The sequence below is a fragment of the Xylocopa sonorina genome, chromosome 17, assembly GCF_050948175.1.
Source record: "Xylocopa sonorina isolate GNS202 chromosome 17, iyXylSono1_principal, whole genome shotgun sequence".
Lineage (NCBI taxonomy): Eukaryota > Metazoa > Arthropoda > Insecta > Hymenoptera > Apidae > Xylocopa > Xylocopa sonorina.
In genome coordinates this window covers 1,262,138-1,288,813 of record NC_135209.1, presented here as the reverse complement: position 1 = coordinate 1,288,813, position 26,676 = coordinate 1,262,138, and the positions used below count along the sequence as shown (strand labels likewise).

The following is a 26,676-nucleotide window of genomic DNA, read 5'->3' as shown; positions in this document are numbered from 1 at the left end:
GGCATCGCGAGCCTCGCGTAACGAGCTCATTGTTCTTCTTATCTCCTTTATCAAGCGGATTAATCCTTGCTCGCTCGGGACGAGTCGTCGACACAGAAGGAGATCAATTACCAAAGGACTCCCATGATCCTCGGGGCAGTAGACGCGTTCAGCTCCTTCGAGCGCTGAATTTCTTCTTCCCTTTCCCCTCAATACTTCCTTATTTTCACCCTCGTGGTGTTCTCGAACGACACGCGTTTTGCTCCACGAAATAAACACTAGATTTACCAGCTATTTAACTATATTTATTTCTACCAAAATCAGTCAGAATGATTGATGTATTAGAAAAAATGCTTATTGAGGCTTCCTGTATCACTGTGAGGATAAACGTGAATTATACGATAAACGTGAGTAAGATTTTATTTTGTGAATGTTGAATGAAACTCGAAACAAGACTGTTCGTGCCTCGTGCACTTACAAAGTAAATGCTCGTAAAAAAATGTCTCGTTTGCAGTGAACAGCGACGCTGGGCTCGTGTCCTAAATAAATACTGCGCGTAATCGCCATAATCGCCATAATCGGCTCAATACAGATAATGGAACGAACGAAAGACACATGGGCCTCTATATGTACTACATCGATCTAATGATTCTCCCGAAATCAAATTTCTGTGACGATAAAACATTTCAGTACCCATAAATTGTTATAGCTGCATAAGGTCATTTCATTGCAGAGTTTCTTCATAGAAACATGCATCAGTCATTTTGTCTGGTAATGGTATAAGTGTCAATAACAAAAAATATATTTGTTACGAATATATTGGGTTGTTGGGAAAGTAACTTCGTCTCTTTTATAAAAAAAGGAAATCATATTTTATTAAATTATATATTGACCATTTTGATTCAACACCTTTTGCCATCTTTCTGGTAGTAGTATATGTTTAATTTGAAGTAAAGTTTCACTGTCTAAAAAATTTGATAAAAAACGAAATAGGTAATAATCTGAAGGTGCTAGATCCATGGTGGAACACAGTGGCCAAATTTGTGCGAGGTCTGACATTATCTTGGTGGCACACCACACCTTTTCTGTTAATCTTTTTTTAGGCCTTTTTTGTTTGATAGTGATATTCAATTTGGCCACTTTCGAGTCAATTGTGAAATTGTCGAAGCTCAAAAAAAAATAATTCCCTTAAAATCCCATCAAACAGAGGGCATTACTTTTTTTTTATGAATATCGGCTTTGGAGATCCTTTAAGCTGGTTGATATTTCCTGCTCTATGAATGCTTGCGTTTCACATTGTTGTAAACGATACATTTTTCGTCGTCAGTTATGATTCGCTTCAAAAATGGATAATTTTCTTGACATTTGAGGAGCAAATCACAGATGTCAATTCGACGGAGCAAATCTCGTTCTTTAAGAACGCGAGGTACCCATATATCGAGCTTTGAAACGTAACCTTGTCGTTTCGCGTGATCATGAACGGTTGAATTCGACAAATTTAATCTTTTAGCAATATCTCGCGTCGTGATTCGACGGTTTGCTTCAATCAATGCCATTATTTACTCTCATTCTCTCTAGTATGACAAAAATAAAACTACTTTCCGAACAACCCAGTATATAAAGTAATATTAAGTTCATAAAATGTATTCTCCACTTATAGCCACAAAAGTCATAACATCATTTCAGAAAGCAAATGCAGTAGGAATTTTTAATTGAAATTGCCTAATCAGTCAAAATGACTAGTCTGGTAAATCTAGTGTTAAGTATTCTCTGCTGTTATATATTCTACGAGTATAATCAGCATTTTAAATTACGATTCTCGTGTTTTATGTTTTTTTTTTTCGTTCTTATTACAATATTCGATGCTAATTACTGGTACAGATGTGGGTACAACGATTGGCTTCTGTAATTCAATGGAATCAAGGAAATTTTTTGGTATTCCAGAGAGCATTTGATCAAGCTCGATGTTAACAAGACGGTTTCGAACTTCGCGACCTGTTTCTTGCGAAAATACTCAGTCAGTTTTAATTAAATCTTGTACCGATTTAAATGCTTGGATTTTTATTTAGAATCTCTATTGGGGACGACGACGCGGAGAAAGTCGCTCGATAGGAATAATTTGATGCCCTTTCGTATCTTCAGCGACTTGTTAGAAAGCGGTGCAAAAAGTTTGATCGAGTTTGCTTCTCTGCTATTCCGTGGAGATACGTAACTGGAATATCGAATGTTCAATTAAATGCGTTTAACTGTGGTGGAGCTATTATAAATTATCGAGAAGAATCGACTTGGCGAATATTTACTTCTTCGCTAACGTAACTCGATTTTTTTAATCGAATATCCAGATTAAGAAACGATACTTTTCATATTCCTTCGATAACCGTGTCAGTTGTTTGTTTTTATTTAAATAAATCGCAGAACGAAAGTTTCGTCGCGCAGTTTCACGTAACGGTGTATACAAGAACTTAACAATACGTTTCGCGATCTTAGATACCGGTTAATGAGCTAATTAACACGGTCTTGCCGCGTGATTCAATTAAAATGATAGAAAAGATAGCGTAAACGCTTGGCTCAGCTTGATCGCCATTAAGTTGGGGCTAATTTGTGTAATGTATAATGCATCGTAACGTACGCGGCGTAGAACCTCATCAACTACGGCCCCGTTACTTAGAACTTTTGCCTAATTAGCCCGCGCTAACGAGGATTAGCCGCGTTCTTTCGCGTCCGTGCTCTTCTTGGGAACAAGGGGAAACTTTACTCTGAATTCGTTCTACCGTATCATCCTTTTGTTATCGAGATTTCATCATCGAGAACTACGAAACTCCATCGCGAGTATGTAAATTCGACAGAAGCCAATCGTTCGCCAACCGTCCAATCGCGATTTGCACATTACTTCGATAAAACGGAGCCAAAAGCAACGGAAATAGACGATGTCTCGATTTTATTGCGTCTAACCAGTCGCGTTACGTAATCAAAGCGAACTAACTCGACTAACTTCACCGTAAACGAAGCCATTTCAACTAAATTTTGAACCTGTCGTCGATCACTCGACGATTTGTCCCAGAAGTCGATCGTTCGCGGTGAAACGAACGCCTTTCCGCTTTCTGCTCACGATCGCAACGCGTTTCTGCCTCGTAAGAAGCAGATGCGAAAGAAATAAAGAGATGGCGGAGCTGTCGCGCGAGCAACGTGGCGCTCGAACGAGCTTGGACGCTGGCCGATTCACAGGCCCAAGAGCGTGCCCTAGGGAGAAGTTAATCGGGCGAAGTATGCATCGAATGAACGTTTCCAACGTATTCCCGCTGCACGAGCTCGGATAAAATCGTGCAGATATCCAGCAGACCAGCCCACGAACATCGCGCCCGTCTATTATCCCACTTTTTCTGCGGAAATATCCATACCCTTTAGCGGCGCGCGAATTTCTCTCTCTCGTAGCGGCGAGTTTTAATTGGGAAAATCAATGATTGCTTTCAAATCGTTATCCACCGACCGCGTACGCTTCCATCCGCGCGAGGCGTCGCGTACAGCGTTAAGCATCGAGTGCGTTTCATTCAATTAACGTTAATTCGAGTTAGCCTTTCTTCGTGAAACTGGTAAGACGATCTGAAGAAATTTAATCGACTCTCCGTGGTACAGCTGGTATTAAACGATCGATCGACGGATAACGCGAGCAATTAATCTTTAGTTCGTAATTGTTGCATTTTTTCATCTTTACGAGTTTACGTCCCCTCGTATATGGTTTTGGATTTTTGGTTTGGTATTTTTTTGAATGTCATCCACGAAATCATCGCAAAGAGTGAAAATAAGAGTCGCGAACTGCGCACAGTTTTTCGAGTGTAATTAAAAATGTGGCCAAGGTCAGAGGCGCTCCATCATCGTCACGAATGTTTCCGCAGAAAAATCTTTTGCATGTCCCTTCCGTCACGCTGCGAGAGACACACACGAGAACACGCACCGGCACGGGATCGTAATCTCTGTTTTCGAGCAATCTCACTGTTCTGCATCCGCATTTTACTGCTCCCCCGTTTCCTTTCGTATGCATACTTCTTTTTCTCTTCTTCTCCAGCCCCCTCTCTGTCTCTACTTCCGTCCCTTTATATCGTTCTGCGCCCACCCCCTTCTCTCTATTATTCCTCTTCCTATTGTACCTCTCTTTTTCTCTCCGCTCCGTTCCGACAACACAAAAACGACCCGATTTCTACCCATGACGTTTCCACGCGCGGCGAAGAACAAGGTTTAAGCCGCGTATCCGTCAGTGGCGCGTTAAAATGGGAGTTTTCTCAGCCGTCACGTTCCGCGGAACAAGCCACCCTCTCGCATTCTGATAGATCAATTTCTCCAGCAGTAATTTATAGAGTCTCGAAATGGAGGCTCGTGATACGAGATCGTGGCGAATTTACCTCTGCGCTTAATATCGTATCATTTCAGACTCACTTTTGTCTACTGGTCTATTTCCATGCTCGTGTCGATTTCGATAAAATCGCTTCGTTAAAAATACAAGAGGGATATATTCCCGCGCATTTGGTCGTTATTAATTCAAATAATGTTTGTGTAGCTATGGAAAATTTAAAAATACAGATTGTGGAAGGCGAAGAGGGTGAAGCAGATATCTGTTTGGGCAACGATATTTTGATTCTATTCATTGTAACGTGTATTTTTATAAATGGTCGGTAATGCGATCGGTTCTCCCATTTTTATACGCTGCTACGTTTTTAAATAATTTGTTTGCCAGTCACGAACGCGTTTCTAGCACGCGCACGCGAAAATGGTCAAAGGGACGCGTCCTGGGTAGAAGGTTTCAACCAGCACTGGTCGTGGACCAATCGCCAGGCAGCTTCCGGCCTGATGGAAAGTATGCGAATTGTTCTCAGGGGTGGGTGTCTACATTTCGAGGGTGGAGGAAGGTTCGGTGGCCGAACGTGCTGGACTCAGGCCAGGAGACACCATCTTGGAGGTGAACGGCACACCCTTCCGTGCGGTGACCCACGAGGAGGCCCTCAAAGTGAGTTTTTACCGTCGTCTTCGACGCGATACTGATACACGTTACGAATCTAGCTCGCTTGGTTCTTTGTGAAAGTATTCGAACGCTTACGTTTGCGATTTTTTACGAACGAAATATTTGCGTCGTAAACTGAAGTGCTTGAATGAATGTGGTGTTGAGATGTTGAGAGAGGGATGTCTTGAAATTGCGTTGGTAAAGTTTGAAAATAATTTAACGATATTTCACGACAGTTAGTTTAATGTTTGATTAACCTTTTTAATATTTATACAAATGAGTTAAATGTGAAAACTAAACGGGTACTTTGTTTTTAAAAAGTTGTGATATATGTAATGTTGGATTGAAAGGTTTTGGCGAAAACAAGTAGACAAAGTATTTCGACCCTGTTTATTGTTATTCACATATTTGTTTTCATTATACAAGAAGTTTAGAAAAGATTGATTAAAGAAACACTTTTGTTATGATTTTTTATTGAGATTATTACATAAAGACGCGTATACTCGTGGAAAAATAATGTAGGGAAGCATTTGTCAATAGTTTTTAACAAAATATTACATTTTATATATTAATGATAATTTTTTCTTTATAGTAGATTACGTTAGGTTAAGTATTTGTTTAGTTTCCAAATTCAATTGATTTTTGTAAATATTAAAAAGGTGAATAAAGTAATTAAAATGACATTTGGATTTTCACATGTCGAAAATTTGAACTGTCAGGATTTTGGTATAAACTATTTTCTATTATTTAGTGATATAATCTAGCATATATATTTATTTTGTCAAAAGTTATGTATGTTCGAATACTTCCATGAACCACCATACACGCATGCATATATTTCTAACTACAATCTTAGATTTTTCATAATTTTTAATACTAATTTTAGATATCAGACACAAGCGAAAGTTTCATAGTAGTTTGTTTAACTGTAATTAAGTAAGTAATTAATTACTTACAACTTATCAAAGAATCTGTGAATTCAATTTTCCTATAAACAATTCAGATGTACAGTTAAATATCTATAAACTAAAAAAAAAGAGGAGATAGTAGAAGAAAACGAGTTTCCCATGACTGTTCCTCAGTGAAAGTCGACCAGCACGATGTCTGACGCAAGTCGACGGTATCTACTTCCTTGAATATTGGTATTCCTCAATTTCTCGAAATGAATCACCGCGATTCACTTCGAGAAGAAAGTGTTACTTACATAAACGAATGCACATACCCGCAACGTTCAACGGGGATTGCACTTCTCTGGATTGTAGTCGAAGACAAATAGGGTATTCAGATTCGACAGCTATCAATATTCCACGATAGTCACCGTCAATCTGAGGCGAGCGCAATCTCGGTTACATCAACCCCCTCCATTTTGGAACGTTTCCCTAAACACGATTCGCTGGCTACGTGCCTGATCGCGGCTAAAAATCAACGACGGTGAATTATCCTGGGCATTGATGCGCGATCGATCGTAGCAGTTTCGTATTTATGAGCGACCTTAAGAGCCACCCCATCGATCGCGAATTTCACCCGGGCTCTCAGCTAGATTATATGGGGTGTGGGGTTGGCGATTTCCTTTGATGAGTGTTATCCATCGAACCTGCTCAGCGTTCTCCTTTCTTCAAGCCCAGCCTTCTCTGTGCCTCTGTCGAGAACAACAGCTCCTTTTAATTCCCTTTTTTTCTCAGAAGACCTTTCTTGTTCTTATCTCAAATTGTTTCTCCTCGAAACAACTATTTTTACTTCAATTCTTTTCCCTGATAAAATACTCTTTATCTCGTACTTTTCTCTTCCATCTTTAAGAGTAAGCTCCTTAATTTGTTTTTTTTAGAAAACTGAATCGTACTGGTTTGTTTTAAGTATTCAAGCTACGACGAACATCTTTTCTCGTTCGCATCTTACGGTAAATTTCAATTGCCGTTTTCTAACTAAGGCTGAAGCTTAATGAGCTAAAAAGAGTTAGGTAAACAGTTATGCAACGCTCGAAAAACAGAACGCGAGCTCGAGTTAGAGGTTAGTAAACAGACACGGACGAATCTCGAAGCTAATAACAAAGAAGAAGGCGCTGCTATCCGCTTCCTTCGAAGTTGATTTCGATCGATCTCGAAAGGTACTCGATAAGATCTTTCTCCTCGATCATTCTCGAAAAGGGTTGTTCTACATTTGTCGCTCGCAATTTCGGATTCGCTCGTCATCCGACAAGGTCACTCTCAACTTTCCAGATCGTTGGTTTAGAATCGACGAGGACTTCCAGTTCACCAACCGTCGCTTCCCTCGATTCCTCTCGCTATAGTAAACGATTTTTGCACCAACTTTGCAGCGAACATTTTCACGAGATCCTGCGCGTTATTTAATTTAACTTGCGGACCAACTCGCTGAGGGAACGCCAGGATTATAGCAAAACTTTAAAGTGTATCACCAGCTTTTTTAAACGAAACCAGAATGCCTGCCTCGAATATTACATCGAGATATCAGTCGAGCAATTTATTAAAAAAAATAATAAAAATACCATCAAAACGCAACGTATCAATTATTCTCGCTCGAACCTCGGAAAATAGACAAGAAACAGAAAGAAGAAACCTTCGCAGCATTACGCAGCCTCAGCCACGGAACGAAATTAACCTAGAACCGAGTGAATCGCGGGATAATCGCAGCGGAGCGTCCCCTCGCGGATTCCCCACTCTCCTGCCTCGAAAAAGACGTATCTAACAAAAGGCTCGGTGAAAACCACCAGCATGGTTTCGATCGATGGCTTTGTTCGATGAACCGCGAGGTCTCGCTCTGTTCGAAAAAAAAAAAGATGGTGGAAAGGAGACGAAGGAGGGGCGGGTGGCTCGCGTTCGAGAGGAAGGAGGAGGGCAGAACTATCGACTGGCCGGATGGAGGGAAGCGTCGCCGTCGCTGGGAGCTACGCCACGAGTAATCTCTGGTGTAAACGGTTCTGATGGGTATCTCTGGATCCGGTGGCTCGTCATGCCTCTCGTAGTAGCTCGGGAGTTTCTAGACAAAAGCCCGTCGACAATGGGCCATCAGGGTATCAGACTGGCTCGGTGAAGAGGCACGTAGCGCGGTGAAAACCACCTCGGAATTTCGAATACACGGACCCGTTCGCCGTTATCGGCGCTCCGTGACTAGTTCGGGTAAGGTGAGAAGGAGAAGGAGAGAGAGAGAGAGTCACCAGCTCGTTGCCCTCGGACAATAATAATAATAAGACAGCCGTGCGACCTTGTTTCGGGGTCGCAGCCATCCTTAGCCTCGAGTAGGCTGGAACAGAAGTGGAGGATTATGTATTCAGATTATCTTTGTGCTTCTTCGATGTGGCTCTAAATCGTGGACTGCCGCCAGTGTTCTTCTTGAGTATTTTTCATGAAAATCTAGCCGTCCTTCGAGTGCGACTATCCTTGGTCGATCTTTGCTTTCGTTTGCTTAGAGGCGACCAAGTGACGTTGGTTGGTGGTTTGAGGATCGTGGGAATTTGTCTTCTGGCGAGTGATTGAAGTGAAAAGTAGACAAGATGTTTTTTATTGGTATTGTAAAACTCTTTTCTCTAACTTTTATTGAGAAAATAAGGGTTAAATAAGGTTAAATAAGAAAATAAGGGTTCCATTTTAATTTAAGAATGTTATTCAGGATGAAGGATCAATGTTAGAGATTGAAGGATATTAAAAACAGAATAAAAGTTTTATTAATCGTTGCAAAAAAGCCAAGACGTTATTACTTAAATTAATCACTTCTTTTAGTCGGCGAGATGCATTTGAATCTCTTTCCCTCTTTTAGACAACCACGTTAAGTTGATTTAAGAACTTTAATCGCACAGACGGGACTTCGAATTGTTCCTCTACGATTATGTATATGAAACTTTTAAAGGATAATCCTCTTTCTTTTCTTTTTGAATAGAATTTTAATTACTAATTTCTCCGTATTAAGTTACTCTTTCACGATTTTCAAAATTCTTGAAATTTAATTTCTCTTTAGTTTAAACGCTTTGGCAAATGAATTGATTGCACTATGACTCGGTTTAGTTCTTAAATTCGTTTCAGTACCTATAGTACAGTAATTAACTTCTGTACCTTGATTTATATTTTCCATTTCAAGGCGGAAATGAAATTTTACTATTTAAGGGGCACTCAGTCTATGCTCTGAAGTGCTCTTGCGCTTGAACTGATTTGTTTGAAATTTCAATTTCCGTATCTTCTATTTTTCTACTCCCAACAAATAAAAAAACCAAATTTTTCAAATAAAACTCTTATCCTTGAACAGAGGGACACATTTCCACCCCTAATTCAATCAACAAGATTTAATCTTCCTTAATTCTCCTTGATTCCTCACAAATTTCGCATATCTCTTTACAGTTTCCATTTCACATTTCAATCTGCACGATACTACTTCGTTCTTCGTCCCGTTAGAAAATTGCTGCACAAAAATACGAAAGTACGTGCGCTAGGATAAAGAGAAATTCTCAAAGGCTGGACCGTAAAAGGTCGAGAGAAAGGACCTCCTTTCGCAACGACGCTCTGACGTTTCTGAAAACTCAAGCCATCCTCGGTTACGTTACGTCTCTTGCAACCTCCCTCGGACTCGCAGGAAGGAAGGTATCGGTGTCCCTCCTGTGTCTCTCTCGCTCCTCACAAAGTTATTGTCCGTCTGAAAAGCTTGGAGAAATTCAATCCCATGAGATGGGGGATCTCGAATCTCGCGTGGCCTTGAAACTCGCGACGCGCATCCGAGAAAAGAGAATCGAGCATAGTAAACAAGATTGGCCCGCGCAGAAGAATCTCTTCCAACGGATTACCAGTGGCAATCGCGCGACGCCAAAATCGCGAGCCTGCACGATCGTGTCTTCTTGAGCCGTTGTAATCTAGACTCGTTCGTGGAGGATACTACTTACGAGCAACCGGTTCGCGAACCAGCTCGTTCATTTAAAGGGCTGATCCCTTGTCTGAGAGGAATGAAACGGAATTTGCGAATTAATTAACCCTTTGCACTCGACGTCTTTCTAAACTTTAACAATATATAATAAATTATTGCTAAAGTAGAAAGTATTGCAAATAGAAACTATTGCTAACGTCTACCAACAATAGAAAATTTCTAATGGAAACTTCAGGGAAATATGCATTTCTCAAAAAGTACACGGTAGAATAAATTTAACCTCCTTAATCACTGATCAATTCTGATGTGACGATTGAAGGAATTCTTATGCTGTTAATGCGTGTTCAGGATGTTCTAAACAGGGTGTAAGTGAAGAATTGTTTGGAGAGCTTTTTTTATTTGATGTTCTTCTGAGGAATTCTCAGCGGAGACTGTGGTCTTGCTGTTTTTCTATTTTCCTCGTCGGCGCGTTACATTCCTCGCGCCTTTTGATTGGATATTCAGTTTTGGCTGCTTTTGCCAATCACCGAATATTTCCTACTTTAGGCCACCGCCTTCTTACAGAAGGATGGTGGTGCTTCTGGTGGGGGCTGACTTTGTTGCTACCATATTGGGTTATGTAGCGAGATTACTGCTGGGCCTAATACCTGCGCCAGTGACCAAAGGTAGCTTGGCCACGGGCAGTGGACCCTTCGGAAATCCTCGGTTTATGGCTTCCGCATGTGCCATCGAGGCCGTTAGAGAAAGTTAATTATCGCATGCCTGGAAAATATTAAAAGCTTAAAACGGTTCCTTAAAAATGGCTTGATTGCTGCGCATACCATAAACCGTGCTAGTCGTTTGTAGCGAAAGGTCTTCTATTGTACCTTACTGCTAGCCGCTACACGACCAATTTTAAGTAACATGCTGGACTCGCAATGTCCCCTCTGAGGGGACATCCGAGTGCAAAGGGTTAATACAATAGACCTTGCGACAGAGTAAACTGATATCAAATTGAATAATACGAGGGGGTAGAAACTGAATTGTGGTGTGTACGCGAAGAGAAAAAGTCTATACGGTGGCACTATACCTCTTAAGTTAGAGCATGAAATTAGTACACGTGTACCTGATGGATTTTCTTTTTTTTTTACACCACTTTGCTCTAGAACGAAGGCTGGCGCCAAGAGCCTTATATCATCGTTGGCGATTCATTTTTTCATAAGGGTTCATTTTTCTTCGCGGTTGTACAGCTGGCGAGCGTGAGGACACTTTGCATCGCAATATCGCGAGTCTCGATGGAACAGGGTGAATGGGAACGGTCTCGTGATCGCGGCGGGCTTTTTTTTTAATTAAAGGAAAAGTGGCGAGGCCTTGACCCAAGGTGGCTCCGGAAATTGGAGATGCCGCGATTCCTCGATGATCGCGCATGGGTCAAATGGTTGACCCAGTTCGACGATCCACGGATTAAACTTCCGGTGTGCCAGGACCGCCCGCGGATAGCGCTGTCACGTACTCGTTATCGTAATCAAAACGAAGTTTTCGTTGATTCAAGGTCTCCCTATTGAGCACCAATTTCCGCGCGGACTTGTACCTCTTATTGCTCGTGCTTCCGCTTCGCATGCGAGCGTGCCATCTTATCGCGAGGCTTATACACCATTCACGTGAACGTTGCTTTCTTTCATCGATTCGAGAGGCATTTTTTTTCTCGAGACGATCTTCAGCAGCGAATATTTTTTCTTTTCGTCGCGAGCTCATAGTTTGATCATTCTTGATGGTCCTCTGGGCTATTCATTTTAAGGTCGAATTTAAAATCGATACAAATTTTAAGCTTCGCGTACATTTCGCCTTTAATTTTTATAAAAACAATCTCAGCTTCGCGACGATTTTTGAAAACGCGCACGATGTTATTGTTCACACAGTGCGTTGTTCGTCTTGAATGAGTTAATATTTTTATTTGTCGATAAATAATTACGCGATGATAATATTCGAGTGAATACTTGACGCGATATAAATTTCAGAGGAATAATTACAAGGCGTTATCGATATTATCACGAATTATTATTAAATGCATTTCGAAATTTCTCGTTTTCGTTTGTCACACTGTATACCCGTTTCATACGACCGAAAGAGTGTTTTTATTGTGAGGCTTTCAAAGCTAGCCGATAATTAACATGGAAAATGTTTTACGTCTAAACAAAACATAAACGAGCGCGTTGCATTGGTATCCTTTTTCACATCCAATCGTTTAACGTCGCCCGTTCAATTGGAACCGAATATCGAAAATACAGTAAAACGATCTCGACGCAATTTATGGTAGTATTTATGTACGTTGGACCCCGTCCATGCCATCCCTATCTTCTGATGGTATAATAAAGCCAATTTATTATTATTATTATTACCTTCCTTTTGACTAGTAATAATAACAGTTACCATACGAGACAGGAAATCCGAGACTCGAACGGAAAATAAGCTCTGCTTGCCAGAAATAAAAATTTCACCAGAGCAATCCTCTGGCTTCCAATTAAAATGTTATTTATCAACGATACAAGTGTCGAATTACGCCTCGTCCATTCGATTAACCCGCTCGCTGTCAATCGCGAGTATGCTCGTGCATGACAGGGTATTGGATGGATAATGGGTGGAAGAAAATGAAATTGACTAAAATACATAAAATCCATGGGTTTTATTAGGTGGATCAGAAGCACGTCTGTATGCTTCGAGAGGTATATGAAAAGTGAGGACACTCGATAGAAAATTTGAGGTTATACTGTTTATACGACGTGTGGCTGCCTTCTGACACTCGCCACTAGAGGGATATCGTTTACAGTTTCTTGAAAATGCACATGTCCTTTTCCGTTTCAATATGTACAACTTCTGACTTGTTTCTAATATCCCTGCGTCTAAGGCAGGACCTGCTAGGTAGCCATACTGATGAGTTTACTAACAGGCCCAGGGCGAAACGTTCTTCCCTCTCTTTTCCTTCCTTCCCTTTCATTCGAAGCAAAGAAACGCAAAACCTGCCCGTGTTTCTCTTTGAGGTCCTTAGATATGAACAGTTGAAGATCCACTCGAACTGATAACTTCTTCTCGCTGCTTCTATACAAGATTCCACTTCTTAACGCAAAATAAATCCAACACAGGATCTCTTGCAGATCACCAGCACGAATTTAATCTTCTTCCATTCGAAAGCAAAAGAATGCAGAAGCAACAGAGATTATACAACCGCAAAAATTGAAGACAGAAATGGCAATAGCAAGGGTATGAACAAATTTTCTGCTGCCAGCAAACGGGTTAACCCAAAACTTTTTCTTTTTAATATCATAAGAAAGAAGAAACTTTCCACGGGGTTCGCAGTGTTTTTCATGGCTAGTCGTCAAACGTATCATCCCCTAAATAGAACGCGAAGAATTTCGAGAGTGCGGCGAGACGATGGCGCGTCGCGATGGTATCGCCAGCGTCCAGGATTGTTCGCCATTCGGAAAAGGTTGCCCTCCGTGGAGGATACCCGGCTCCCCGTCTGACATCGATCGGACATAAAACGTTCGAACGAGGCACGGTTTAAATTGTACGACCGTCGTAAAGCGTAACGATGCCAGTTACCCCGTAATGGCCGTCGCGATGAAAGAGGACCGCGGACAGGCGACGCGAAAACTCCGATCGCATTTAAATCCCGTTTTTCTCGCGAATTAATTAGGCGAGGGAAGTGTGTCTGCGAGCGTGATACACTTTTTGGGAGGTGTCAACGTTCCATTAAACAGAGGCGCTCTGATGGCTTTCAGACAAAGTCGTCTGAAATTTCTCTGGTGGACAACTCGCGGATGAATCGGTTTATAAACAGTTCCTACGGGTCTCACTGGTGGAAATTTGGTTAAGAATCATTTTGAGCTCTCTGAGAAAGCTTTTGGTTAATTTTCTTCAAGAAAATTATTGTTGTATTTTCTGAGAATATTTTAATTAATTTTTACTTACATTTATAAGACATATAATCGCAAATTTAATCTCTAATCTAATTAAAATATTCTCATAAAATAGAGGAATATTTTTTTTTAAGAAAGTTAACTAAAAGTTTTCTCAGAAGGATCAAATTGGTAAACCTAGTGTTAAAGTAACAGTTATTTTGTGGGAAACGATTTTGGGGGATGGTAGCATGAAAGTTTGAGAGGGTTTGAAGAGAGGAAATTTTTTCAGCGGCTTGGCAAAGTATCAAATATTCAATCGTACATTGTTTTAAAATGCTAACTGTTTCACAAAGAAAAAGAAAAAAATAGCAATGTGACTGTGAGAAAGTTTCCAAGTACAGTTTGGGTAAAGAAAATTTGTAAAGAAATTAAATAGATTATTAATATAATATTCACTTCTAATTGTTATGATAAATTGTTATGCTAAAAATGATAAAAACAGTTCTCTCTCGTGTATTTGAAACTGTTTGATATTAGATTCGTTGAATAGAGAAGAGGAAATTTGAATTCTGTGTCACTCGATACTAAATTGAAAGCTCTTGGTATTCAGATATGAGAAAGTGTTATCAATCGGGGCGTATTAGCTCGAAATGTCACGAGTAATCCCACTTTATTCTCCTGCGACCTTCTCGTCCAGACGACGCCTCCAGTGGAAGAGTTCGTCAAAGGTCAGACAGTAGTAGCGTCATCGCGCGAGCGAACCTTTCAACTAGAGATAAAGTTTCTTCGCTTTCATAGTCGTTTAATCAACTATTCCTTTCAAAAAATATACACTGCCTTCTAACTTTTTATTCGAACGAACTATTCGCGTCAAAAATTTGAATGTAACAATCCATTTTGTTCAGATTCGCTAAGAATTACTTAGGCACATGTCATGAAGGGAGGTCTATGGAATTCTGCTAATTTTATAAAAACCATTAAATTGTTTCTCTTTGCTGACTGTCGAATTTAGCCACATTTGAGAAACAGCTGTCTATAGCAGAAACAATTTTCAAAAAGCCGTTACTTTCCAAGTCAAGGTTTAACTATTCTTTGTTGAACATTATTAAAGGCTTGTTAAAGGTTTTCATTTTTTTTTTTTAATCTTTTGTGTCGTTGTCGTATTGTTTAAGTGGAGGCTCTTTTTGGGTTTATTGGTCATGGATTGGGACACGCGGAATTCTTGTGTGCATCACTCAAAGGTAGAACTTAAGACAGCTACTTTATTAGAATTTTTGTTAATTAATTAGTTTCTACAGTCATATCTCTCGCAAAATTTACTTATACACTTATTCTAGCAACAAAACTTTTCGTTGAATGTCTTCAGACGAAAGCCAACATTCGAGTCAATTCCAAGAAAAAAACGTAAGATACAGATCTACAAAAAAATTGTCGAACAATCTTACCATCTTCGTCTCCCAATGCGTTATCGAAAATATAGCAATGTAATAAACAAGAGTCATTGAGAATCATTCTTGTTAAAAGTTAATTCCTCAGTCACATCGCCGTTAAACCAAATGTTGGAAAGTAATACATTTATTAAATTAATTTAGCCAGACACAGAATTTACAATTCATTTGTCAAATGAACCCTTTTCAAATTCCATTCACACGAATTAACAGTCTCAAAGGAAAAGCATACAGATGCAAAAAGAGAAACAAAAAATAAATTATTAATATAAATTATAAATAAAAAATTCAAATCAAATTCCAATCAATAATATTCCTCTTATTAAATTCATTTAGCCAACCACTGAATTTACAAATTGTTTATCAAATGAATTGTTTATCAAATTGTTTTTCAAATTTCTTTACGCGAATTAACAGTGTCAAAGGAAAAACACTCTGATACAAAAAGAAGAAACAGAAAAAGAACAAATTACTCACGTAAATAATTCGAATGCTACATTTACTAAATTAATCCAGCTGACCAGTGAACATTGTCAAAGCAAAAGTACGCGGGTGCAAAAAGAACAAAGAGAAAAAAAGAACAAATTACTCGCATAAAGAATTCGAACGTAACATTCCATTTATTAAATTAACCTAGCCAACCACTGAATTTGTTTATCAAACGAACCCATTTCAAATTCCATTTACACGAACTAACATTGTCAAATGAAAAGTACGCGGATATAAACAAAAAGAAGAAGAAGAAGAGAAACAAAGTTACGATTTGTTCATCAAACAAACTCTTGAACTATTATCTCCACAAGTTAACATTATCAGAGGAAAAGCACGCAAATACAAAAAGAAGAAACAGAAAAAAACAAATTACTCGCGTAAAAAATTCGAATGAAACATTAAAATTAGCAGAATTTGTTTATCAAACGAACCCTTTTCAAATTCCATTTACACGAACAAACCTTATCAAATGAAAATCACGCGGATATAAACAAAAAGAAGAAGAAGAAGAAACAAATCTACGATTTGTTAATCAAACAAACTCTTGAACTACCATCTCCACGAGTTAACATCGTCAGAGGAAAAGCACGCGGATACTACGAGAATAAGTAGAAGAAGGTAAATGTAAATGAAAAGAGCTACGATAGAGAAAACAAAGGGCTCACGCTCCTCATTCATGGACGCGTGGGTTCGCCATTAGCCCTCAGCCGACGGTACGATTTTTTTTCGCCCCCGTCGTCTCGAGTTCGCCTCCTCCTCGTCGTCTTGGCGCCAGGCGTCCCGGCGCCCTCAGGCGAATCCCCCGTCATTTATTCTCTCCGTACATAATGCACGAGGCTGCCGCGGAGGCTGCTTTAGAACCCCGCCGTAGCCTCCGGAATCCAGATAGGCAAGGGCGAAGCGTTCGCGTTAGCGCGCGCACATCGACGACGATAGATCGATCTGAAATTGTTTCCCCTGCCGCCAGCCCCTGAGCTCGTTTCGAGAAAGAACTGTTTGCCGTCGCCGCCACTGTATCCAATCTGTCCTCTTCCAGTCGATCCTTTCCAGAATCGACTCCCCTCTGCCACCGTTTCTGGCGACGCTCACGCGAACGATCGATGGCTATCTCTAAATACCGATCCAGACGATTTATGCTCGATTTAAATGCATTTTTATGCACTTATTTCTCGTTTTTGTCTGCGTTCTCTTCGATCGCAGTGTTATCGTGAGAATTAGAGTGAGAATGTTAAACTAGTTAGGTAAAAGCTAGGTTAGGTTGCTCTGGCAGGTAAAGCAGGGTTCGAGATGTTTCTTTTTGTGATTGGAGTATTCTACTTTTGGATTTGTGATTATTGTAATATTGTAAGTTTTGGTGTATTCTAGTAAGGATTTGGTGGAGGACACATTTTAATCAGTTACAAAGGGTAAAATGAATTATTATCCTTAAGTTATTAACTGCCATGACCACCATTTGAGGATTTTGGAAAATTTAGAAACACATTTGGGGAACAGCTGTCTATGCCAGAAACAATTTTCAGAAAGCCCTTACATTCCAAGTCAAGGTTTGACTATTCTTTACTGAACATTATTGGAATTTTGGAAAATTTAGCCACATTTGAGAAACAGCTGTCTATGCCAGAAACAATTTTCAGAAAGCCGTTACTTTCGAAGTTAAGGTTTAACTATTCTTTACTGAGCGTTATTGGGATTTTGGAATTTACGTACACCACGTGGCGCGGAAAATATGTCAGCTGCGTTTGACAGATTCATATCATTTTATACGTATCAGTCAATATTGTTTATAGCAGCTGGCGTGGATTTTGTGTAGTGGCAGTTTGCGTATAGACACTCTGCAACTGTCGCACCCCCTATTTCCATTTGATACTATCGATAACGTTTTATAATAAGTCTTATTTTCTTTAATTCTCTCTTCATATTTGCACAATATATAATCCTTAAGCTTAGTGTCAGTAGCCATTCTCCAGCTTACGAAAAAGATACAAAAATCTTTGTATGGAACTCTGCATCATCCTCACTAATTTTCAACCACCACTGATTTTGCTTCGTCTCTTTTCAATAAATGAATAAATTTGAAATTGATCCGCAAATTGAACACAACAAAATTGTCGTAGTTGAAGCATAATATTTTTCAATTAGTTTTTATATTGTAATTAAATATCGCGCATAAATAAGTAATTCAGAGGTTGTAGTAAGTTTCCTTATTAATTTTGTTCTGTGCAACGTATTACAATCCTCATCTTGGACTTTCTAAAAAATATAAAATACTTTAACAACAAAACACAATTACATTGTTACACTGCTATATATTATATGTATGCACAAAAAGTTCTGTAGCAATATAATTATATTCAAATTATGTTTTGTTATTGGTAAATATACAATTTTCCCAGCGAAAAGAAAAGAAATTTGACAGCTAATAGATTTTAAATAGATGGAGTTTTAAAATCGTCAGTGATCGGTCTTGTCGCGACGATACGAATACTTACCTGGAAACAGCTTTCATCGCGAATTACCGGAGAGCATTCGATAAATACATGAATTTCCTCCCCCAGGAAGTGCCGTGAATAGCCAGCCATAAATTCGCCGCCTTTTATCCCTATCGCAGGAAATGGTTGACCCAGAAAAGTGGCGCGAAAATTCGCGAATGCGATCGAACCCTTCTGCATCGCAGGCTGAACGCCGATTCGCGTCGAAACGTGCATTACGACGCGATCTCGTTGCAGAGGGATCGGTGAGATCATCGCGTATTGTGCGAGTGTATTTTTGCGCTGATTGTTGGTAATAAAAAAAAAAATCTCGTCGTTCAGAGAAAATCATACGGCCAGCCGTTTAAGAAATACTTAACCCAGAAACCGGAAGCTAAATCGCGAGAACGCTTCGTGCTACGTCGACGGAAATTAATATCCATGAATATCGAGAGACCGGTGAAAAACAAATTTATCGTACGATTATTATTTTATGAAGGCAAAAACGCCTGAAATATTGAATAATTTTAGTACACGTCGAACTCGTGGGGCCTGCAGCTACATGGATGGATCTTGTTTTTTATCTTCCACGGTACATTTCGTTCGTAATAAAAGTGCAGACCCGCGAATCGAGTGAATTCTCGTGATCCACGTGCTTCTGGGCCGCGATAAAATAATACTTACCGATCCGAATGGCAGGGCAAACTGAATTTACGCCTTAAATTACGAGCACCCGGACGAAAACGACTGAAACAGATGATTCCATCGTGGCCATTACGCTCTTATCCGTGACTGAAATAACATTTACCCGAATACAGTTGAATTCTTCAAGTATAACACATCACCAAACACGATAACCCCAAAATAATTTACCAATTATCCATCTCTGCAATTCATTACTCACGAAACTCCAAAATATCCACTATTACATAAAAGCGGCTCTCTATAAACGTACACGCGCTACAGCTGTATTAACACTTAATTACTTGCGCGATTCAATCGCGTATTACGTACGTAATTACGTTATATAACACGCGCGGAGAATTCTATTCAAGAGCTATTAATTTTACGAGATTGAACCGAGGCTGACTCGTATAACGCCTGAAAATAATAACGCAACAGCAACCATGTAGCACTTCCGTCCAGTAGTGACGTAAGCGGCGCAGGATCGATCCAGAAATCCAGACGAGGCATCATTTCAATCCCACGATGCAACGAAATACGAAGATCAATCGTTAACCGCCCTAATCCTCCGTCTAACTAATAGAACCCATCAGACTTGTTTACTCGTGCCTCAACCCCGTTCCCAGCGTCGCTTATCTCGAGACGGTGATCGAGAAATATCGTCCGGAATCACGAAAGTGACCGTGGACGATGCTCGGAAACCGTGACTGCCGGAACGACGCCCCCGCCACGACAACAAGAGATACGTGTACAAACGCGAGACTTCCGCGGAATTAGACGTCGCTCGAACGGAAATAGTCCTGGCCAGGGTACGATAAGAGAGGGACTCGTTACGATCCCCCGTGCCCTTTTCGACCTCATGAATTATTTATTCAATCGACGGCCATGAAAATGGCCCGCGACGCGCGGATCGTAAACTTTCGCGAAAGCTCCACGAACGGCCTCGTAATTCACGCCCCGCCACGTGTTCCCGTTTCCACGTCTGCCAGTGGCGTGTCCAGCCGCGATGAAAGTGAAATAATTAGGGCGAGGCGCGGACGAGGATCGCTGCGCGCGACCGTCTTGTGGACACTGCGTTCCGTTTAGGCGATCGAATGAACTGAGATGGGAAATTGAGAATGCGCCGCGTTGCGTGTGGTTTTTAAACACTCGCGTGATGGGTTCGAGCTAACTACGGGTGATCTGGACGCGGCTGTATCGCTGAATTCTTACTTTCTGTTAGAAGCTTCTTGATTTCTGTTTAGGATTTATATGTTGTTGGAGCACGATAAATGTAGAAGCATTTAGTAATTGCTGGAAGAGGTATGATAATATTACTGTAATCGAGTAGTAATTGTTTGCTAGTTTATATTACTAAAAGTATTATAATATTGTACGGTTGTATTAATGAATGTTGTTAGAAGCAAAATATGATATTAAATTTGTAGGAATATCTTAATCCAGGTAGAGAGGAGAAGTAAATTCCCGCTGTTGTTAATAAATAAGAGTGTACTTTATTAACTTCAGTCTTAATCACTAAGAGCTTTGCGCTCTCTAACTCTAACTTACTTGCTGTTCGTTAAATATTCTTCGATCCTTACGTTATCGCTACTCACTCCAAACTCTAACTGATCTCTACGCTCTTGCTGTCCGTTAAACACTGACTCTTTCGCTCAAATTCACCCTGCTCCCCATGCATTCCTCATGCATCCATTTCTTAGACGCTCGCGGTTCCGTCCATACCATATTTATCATTTTTAATCACACGATTCTGTCGCCAGGTCCTGTCGCGAGGTTCCAAATACTCTTCTTTAGCACCTCAGCCTCTCAAACCCAATCGCACTCAGCCACTTCACTTATTTCTTTCCAAGCACTCTTCTTGTGTACCTCGACCTCTCGACCCCAGTCGCACGCAGTCGCTCTATTTATTCTAAACTATTTACTTTCTAAACATCCTGTCGTTCACGCATATCCATACGCACGAACCAATATTCGTTAGAAATGAAATCTACTTAAAGGTGAATTGAATTCAGTCAAAGACGCTTTAGAATACGTCCAACTAAGACAGTAGCGATCTCCTGTGCGCTTCTACCTGTAGCAGTTATGCAATCGTTTCGACCGTTCGTTCCGTAACCGTTACATGCAACTGTATACACACTGAATATTATGGAACTACCAGAATAGATTCACTTCTTAAATGCAAGAAATAAACGATGTAAAACGTACTCTGAAATTGTGCGAAGATTACCATTCTCTCGTGACGGATAAACCGAAAAGGAAACTCGATATACAATAATTGCCACCCAGCGACATCTGCAATTTATGCGTCGAGTCTGTTCAGTTTTCGTAACGTAATTCTCGTTTGTCGTCTCGCGCAAGGATTAGCAACGATCTTAATTATTGCAATAAAGGACGATTAAAAGGGAAAGAAGCACAGTTAGAGCTAGGAATATACAATTTCCAACGAGATCGTCCAACGTCTCGGTCGAGATTAACGGGGATAAGAATCTGCGTGGCTTTTTAATCGTTCGCGAGCACGCGAGTCACGATTATCGTTTTACACTCGTGTACCGACAAAACGTCGGCCATTATGCCGGTTGTGTGCCATTGTACGTGGAAGTGGGCTGATAATAGCCACGTTCTATAAGCTGAAAGGACCCTCCTCCACGAAATCAAATCCATGCACCGTGCAATTAAACGATCTTTTATCTGTGACTCTCTAACGGAGATCCGCGACAATCGCCGTTAATTAATGTATACCGTTGGTCCTCGAGTCGCCATTCTGGTCATTCTTTAACGTCAACATCTTTAAACGGAACGGAATCCAATTTGCAACCGTTTCGAATCGCGAACAAGCAAACATATCCGTTAATTAAACTGTTATTGCCAGCTACGATCCTGATACCCTTCATTATTTTGCTCTGCATATCCTTTGTCTTCCTCGTCTCCTCTATTCTCTCATCATTCCGCGTACTCCATACCAACATTTCAATATCACTGACAATATTAAACGTACAGAACAATATCGCGTTTTAATTTCATCCAGAAACCGTCCTCCAATATCCACTTTAAAATTCGTTAATATCTACGTTAATATCTTCGCTTTTCCGCGACCACAAATTCTCAGCGTCTCGAAACTCGCGGTTAACCACGAGGAAGGGGTGCGTGCTCGTCGCTCGAGGCTCGCTGAATCGGATAGTTGAATCGCGCCATTAATCCAGCCACTTGGGAGGAGGGTAACGTTATAGGAGGCTCGTTCGAAGGGTTCCTCGCGTTCCTGAAGGATGCGACGCGATGCCAGCGGCGGTGGTACAACGACGTCATCGCGTGCCTCGCATAGATGCGACAAAATTGCATCCGAGCGGTGTGTCGCGGACGCGAGGAACGCGGAATTCTAAGGACGCGGTCCGGGTTGGGTCAAGGATAGGCAGGATGTGACGTCACGGACCGGCAGGAGATCGATATCGAAGCTACCCAGCGTGGCGTAATCGCGGAACGCACCGTCCTGCTCCTTGTTGACCTTACACGTGCCAATTTTCCTCGGACGTGTGTTATCCACGGTGATCGCTCGTCGAACGACTCTTCTGTGTGCCCTCGACGTGTTGGGACCCGCGTGTCTGCCTCCGTCTGTTGACATTCCTCTTCGTTCCTTCCTTAACACACTCGGGACCGACTAATTTTTTCCGTTCGCAATACTGGCTGTCAGAGAAAGTAATTGTTGGAGATGGGTTTTTATAAATAACTAATAGCGATTTATTTTTCTATAACATTCTTTATTGGAAAAGAGTTTTGCCTTGCACTCTGTCTCTAAAGAACTGAACTAAAGTTTGCTATCAGAGAAACTACTGATTATCAGAAAAAGTAATTGTTGGAGATGGATTTTTATAAATAACTAATAGCGATTTATTTTTCTATAACATTCTTTATTGGAAAAGAGTTTTGCCTTGCACTCTGTCTCTAAAGAACTGAACTAAAGTTTGCTATCAGAGAAACTACTGATTATCAGAAAAAGTAATTGTTGGAAATGGGTTTTTATAAATAACTAATAGCGATTTATTTTTCTGTAACGTTCTTTATTTCCACGCACTGAAAGAGAGCTTTGCCTTGCACTCTCTCTCTAGAGAACTGAACTAAAGTTTGCTATCAGAGAAACTACTGGCTATCACAGAAAGTAATTGTTGAAAATGGGTTTTTATAAATAACTAATAGCAATTTATTTTTCTATAATGTTCTTTATTTCCACGCACTGGAAAAGAGCTTTGCCTTGCACTCTCTCTAGAAAATTGAACTAAAGTTAAAACATATAAAGCCGATTACCTAAAGCATCGGTTACTAATCATGTATGTGCGCAAGGCTCCATCGCCTTTTATATAAACAAACTTTAGAAATATATATCTGTAAAGAAATGCCATCTCTTCTCACTCGAGGATAAGAGATTCATTTTTGTATTTGGTTTCCAACGAGAACCAACAGTAATGAAATCCTAAAGCTGGTCGCTGTAAACTTGTATCGTTCAAGTAAAGATAAAAATTATAGAATTCGTTTTGAGAATTCAATGTTGCAATTATGTGTTGTTTAAAATAAAAAGATTTTTATACTTTTGTATACTTTTTATTTGTATAGTTTTGTATAATTTGTATAATTGATAGAGAAAACGGTTTGCATATTTACAATCAGTGGGAACAAAAATTGCAATACGCGAATTCACGTCAGCGGCAATCAGGAATAGAATTTTAAATTACGCGAACTCACGTCAGCGGCAACTTGGAATAGAACTTGAATAGACGTGGATTCGCGTCAGCGAATGTGTTAAGCAGGAAGTTCGTCCTTGGCGTTGACGTCTTGGATGCTTTTTAACGCATAAGAAATTTATTTTTAATAACTGTGCGTGAACTATGAGATTGCACAATAATGAACATTGATGTTGATGCGTTTTGTTTCTCTTTCGTCCATGATATTTTAATATGGTAAAGAAAACCTCAATTTTCTACAAAAGTCTACAAAAGTTTGGTTGTTGTGTCGGTTATTGAATAAATAAATTTTACACTTTTGTGTACTTATCTGTTTACTTAATAAGATACGTATAGACTCGTTTTAATTCGTGAACGATATATTGCACTTTTTGAGATTGAAATTGTTCAAAAGAAAAAGCGTTAAATTTATGCAAAGAGTGTCCTCCTTGAAATTGAAATGCTAACAGATTCGAAAGGTACGCGGGGCGTATATCTTCCGCAGGATTTCCGGTGTCCAGTTTGATATAATTCGCGACAAGGCTGTAGAGTGCACCAAGGACTTTTGCTTGAACTAGTACTCATCGTACTACCAAATTTCAGTCTACTCTCTACGTGTTCGAATTTAATTCAGTCATCCTTTCTAAAAGCACCACTTCTAATTATTTCTAAGGAATTCTTCTAACTTTCATAATTTCTTTTTTACCATAACATATAATTTATTTTACCTGTCTCTTTAACTCGCTTATATGAAAAGAAAATTATAAATTAGTTACAGTTGGTCCGCGATTTTCTGTATTTGCAGGGTGTGAACGATTCAGAGTAAGTGCGAATGGATATGCATGGATGTGGACGACAGAATGTTTAAAAAACAATAAATAATGTGACTGGATATTGTACGTAAATTTTATTTCTAACGAATATTTGTAGAGTGTAAACGATTCTGAGTGCGTGGGAATGGATATGTGTGGACGACAGGATGTTTAGAAGGTAAATAGTTTAGAATAAATAACGTGACTGCGTACAATTAGGTTCGAGAGGTCGAGGTGCGAAAGAAAAGTGTTTGGAAGGAAATAAGTGGAGTGACTGCGTGCAACTGGGTTTTAGAGGCTGTGGTGCGAAAAAAGAGTGTTTGGAACCTTACGACAGGATCTGGCGACAGGATCGTGTCACTGAGAATAATAAGGGTGGCATGGACGTGACTGCGAGCGACTGAGAAGTTTATCCATGAGGATTGCATGGGGAACAGGGTGAATCTGAGGAACGAAAGTAATCAGTGTTTAGCGAGCAGCGATAGCATAGAGATCAGAGTGTTTAGCGAGTGACTATAGAGGAAAGATCAAGGAGTATTTAGTGAACAGCGAGCGAGTTAGAGTAGAACATCCAGTAGCTAAGTCTGTTAGTTAATAAAGTACATATTTATTTATTAACAACAGCAAAGTTTCATTTCTTCTACGGATTGAAATTTTCCTACAATTTTGAGAGCTCGTCCGGGATCGTGAAATTTATCCTACAATATTTGTCAAAGAACAATGGAGGATTTGTCCTTGCGTGCAGCGTTGTTGGTAACTAAGTCTATTAATTAATAAAGCACATATTTATTGATTAACAACAGTAAAGTTTCATTTCTTCTACGGATTGAAATTTTCCTACAATTTTGAGAGCTTGTCTAGGATTGTGGAATTTGTCCTACAATATTCGTCAAAGAACAATGGAGGATTTGTCCTTGCGTGAAGCGTTGTTGGTAATTAAATCTGTTAGTTAATAAAGTACATATTTATTTATTAACAACACCAAAGTTTCATTTTTTCTACGGATTGAAATTTTCCTACAATTTTGAGAGCTCGTCCAGGATCGTGAAATTTATCCTAAAATATTTGTCAAAGAACAATCAAGGGTTCGTCCTTGCATGAAGCATTCTTGGTAACTAAGTCTATTAGTTAGTAAAGTACATATTTATTTATTAACCAGTTAAGTAGCGAAGTTTCATTTCTCCTGCGGATTGAGATTTTCCTACAATTTTGAGAGCTCGTTTAGGATTGTAGAATTTGTCCTACAATGTTTGTCAAAGAACAATGAAGGATTCGTCCTTGCGTGAAGCGTTGTTGACGCTGAATTTGGAGAACATTACGCAGAAATTTGCTTCGTTTCAACGATGTCGAAAGGACTTATCCGTCAGATGAGCGCAGCGTTAGGGATCGTTTGTCCCCAGCTGACCTGACACGCGCCGATTGTCCACCGATTCGCTCGCCTGCCAAGGTTCCCGCGGAAGGAAACCCTTCACGGACAATGATTCCTTTCAGAACGCCGCGACACGTAGAGGCGATCTTTTCTGAGCTCGTCGACGAGGAATCCCGTCCTGCTGATTCTGTATGTACGTATATACATATATACGTGTCCCACGGTTCTTTTGCATAAGAGAAGCAGCCACGAAGCTTGAATAATACTCTGAGGACGAGGTGAGCCTCATCCAGCATCAGCATTTATTCGATAGAGTGCAATAACCCCTCGTTTAAACAATGCGTCTTTCACTTTGGACGCACGTCACCGTAGAGATAATAATTAAAACGTTGGCACACCTCTTATTTGGTTAATAATGACTATGGAACACGGGGTACTTCGTTGGTTAGATGAAAGATCTTTAATGGCGATTCCAACTGTGTTTCGTATTATTTTTATATCATTCTATATCAGAGGTGATAATTATATGATACTTGGGTCAAACTTGGCACGTCAAAGAAGTTTTCTGGCAATCTGAATAATTTGAAATATCAATAAAAGTAAATAGTAATGTAGGATGTTTGTTAATTAAAGGAAATTGTAAGATATTTATTGGTGATAGTTATTTAACTGATTTGTGTAAAAAATTCACACGTGAAATTCCTTCATTTTGTATATTCGTTCTCGCTCGCATTGTAAAATATTCCGTACGTAATATTTTAAATCTGAATTTGTGATCAACTAATAAGGATAATTTCATTATCCTTCAATAAATAAATATAAAACTTATTCTTGCGAAGGTCTTCTTTCTGTACTAAATCTTGAATTCGCAAATTCTAGAGGAGAGATTGACAGAGGAAAACTTGGCAGCATGTATTATCTTGACAACGTAATCAAGCTAATATTAAAAATCTTGCAAGTAACACGAAACGAACAACTTGT

General features: G+C 39.9%; 2 protein-coding genes across 9 annotated transcripts in view; one reads left to right on the top strand and one right to left on the bottom strand.

Moving 5' to 3' along the window:
- The window catches only part of Med27 (mediator complex subunit 27), a 419,500-nt gene that overhangs the window by 246,355 nt on the left and 146,469 nt on the right, over positions 1 to 26,676 (bottom strand). The gene's annotated exons all lie outside the window — the stretch shown is intronic.
- Dysc (whirlin protein dyschronic) overlaps positions 1 to 26,676 on the top strand; it is a 132,161-nt gene that overhangs the window by 56,590 nt on the left and 48,895 nt on the right. For all 8 annotated transcript variants that reach the window (XR_013102705.1, XM_076908086.1, XM_076908085.1 and 5 more), the window contains one exon: positions 4,848 to 4,978. Coding sequence is in view for 7 of the 8 variants with exons in the window: in XM_076908086.1 (XP_076764201.1) it covers positions 4,848 to 4,978 (131 nt within the window). In the remaining variant the exon portion in view is untranslated. The remainder of the gene's footprint in view (positions 1 to 4,847; positions 4,979 to 26,676) is intronic.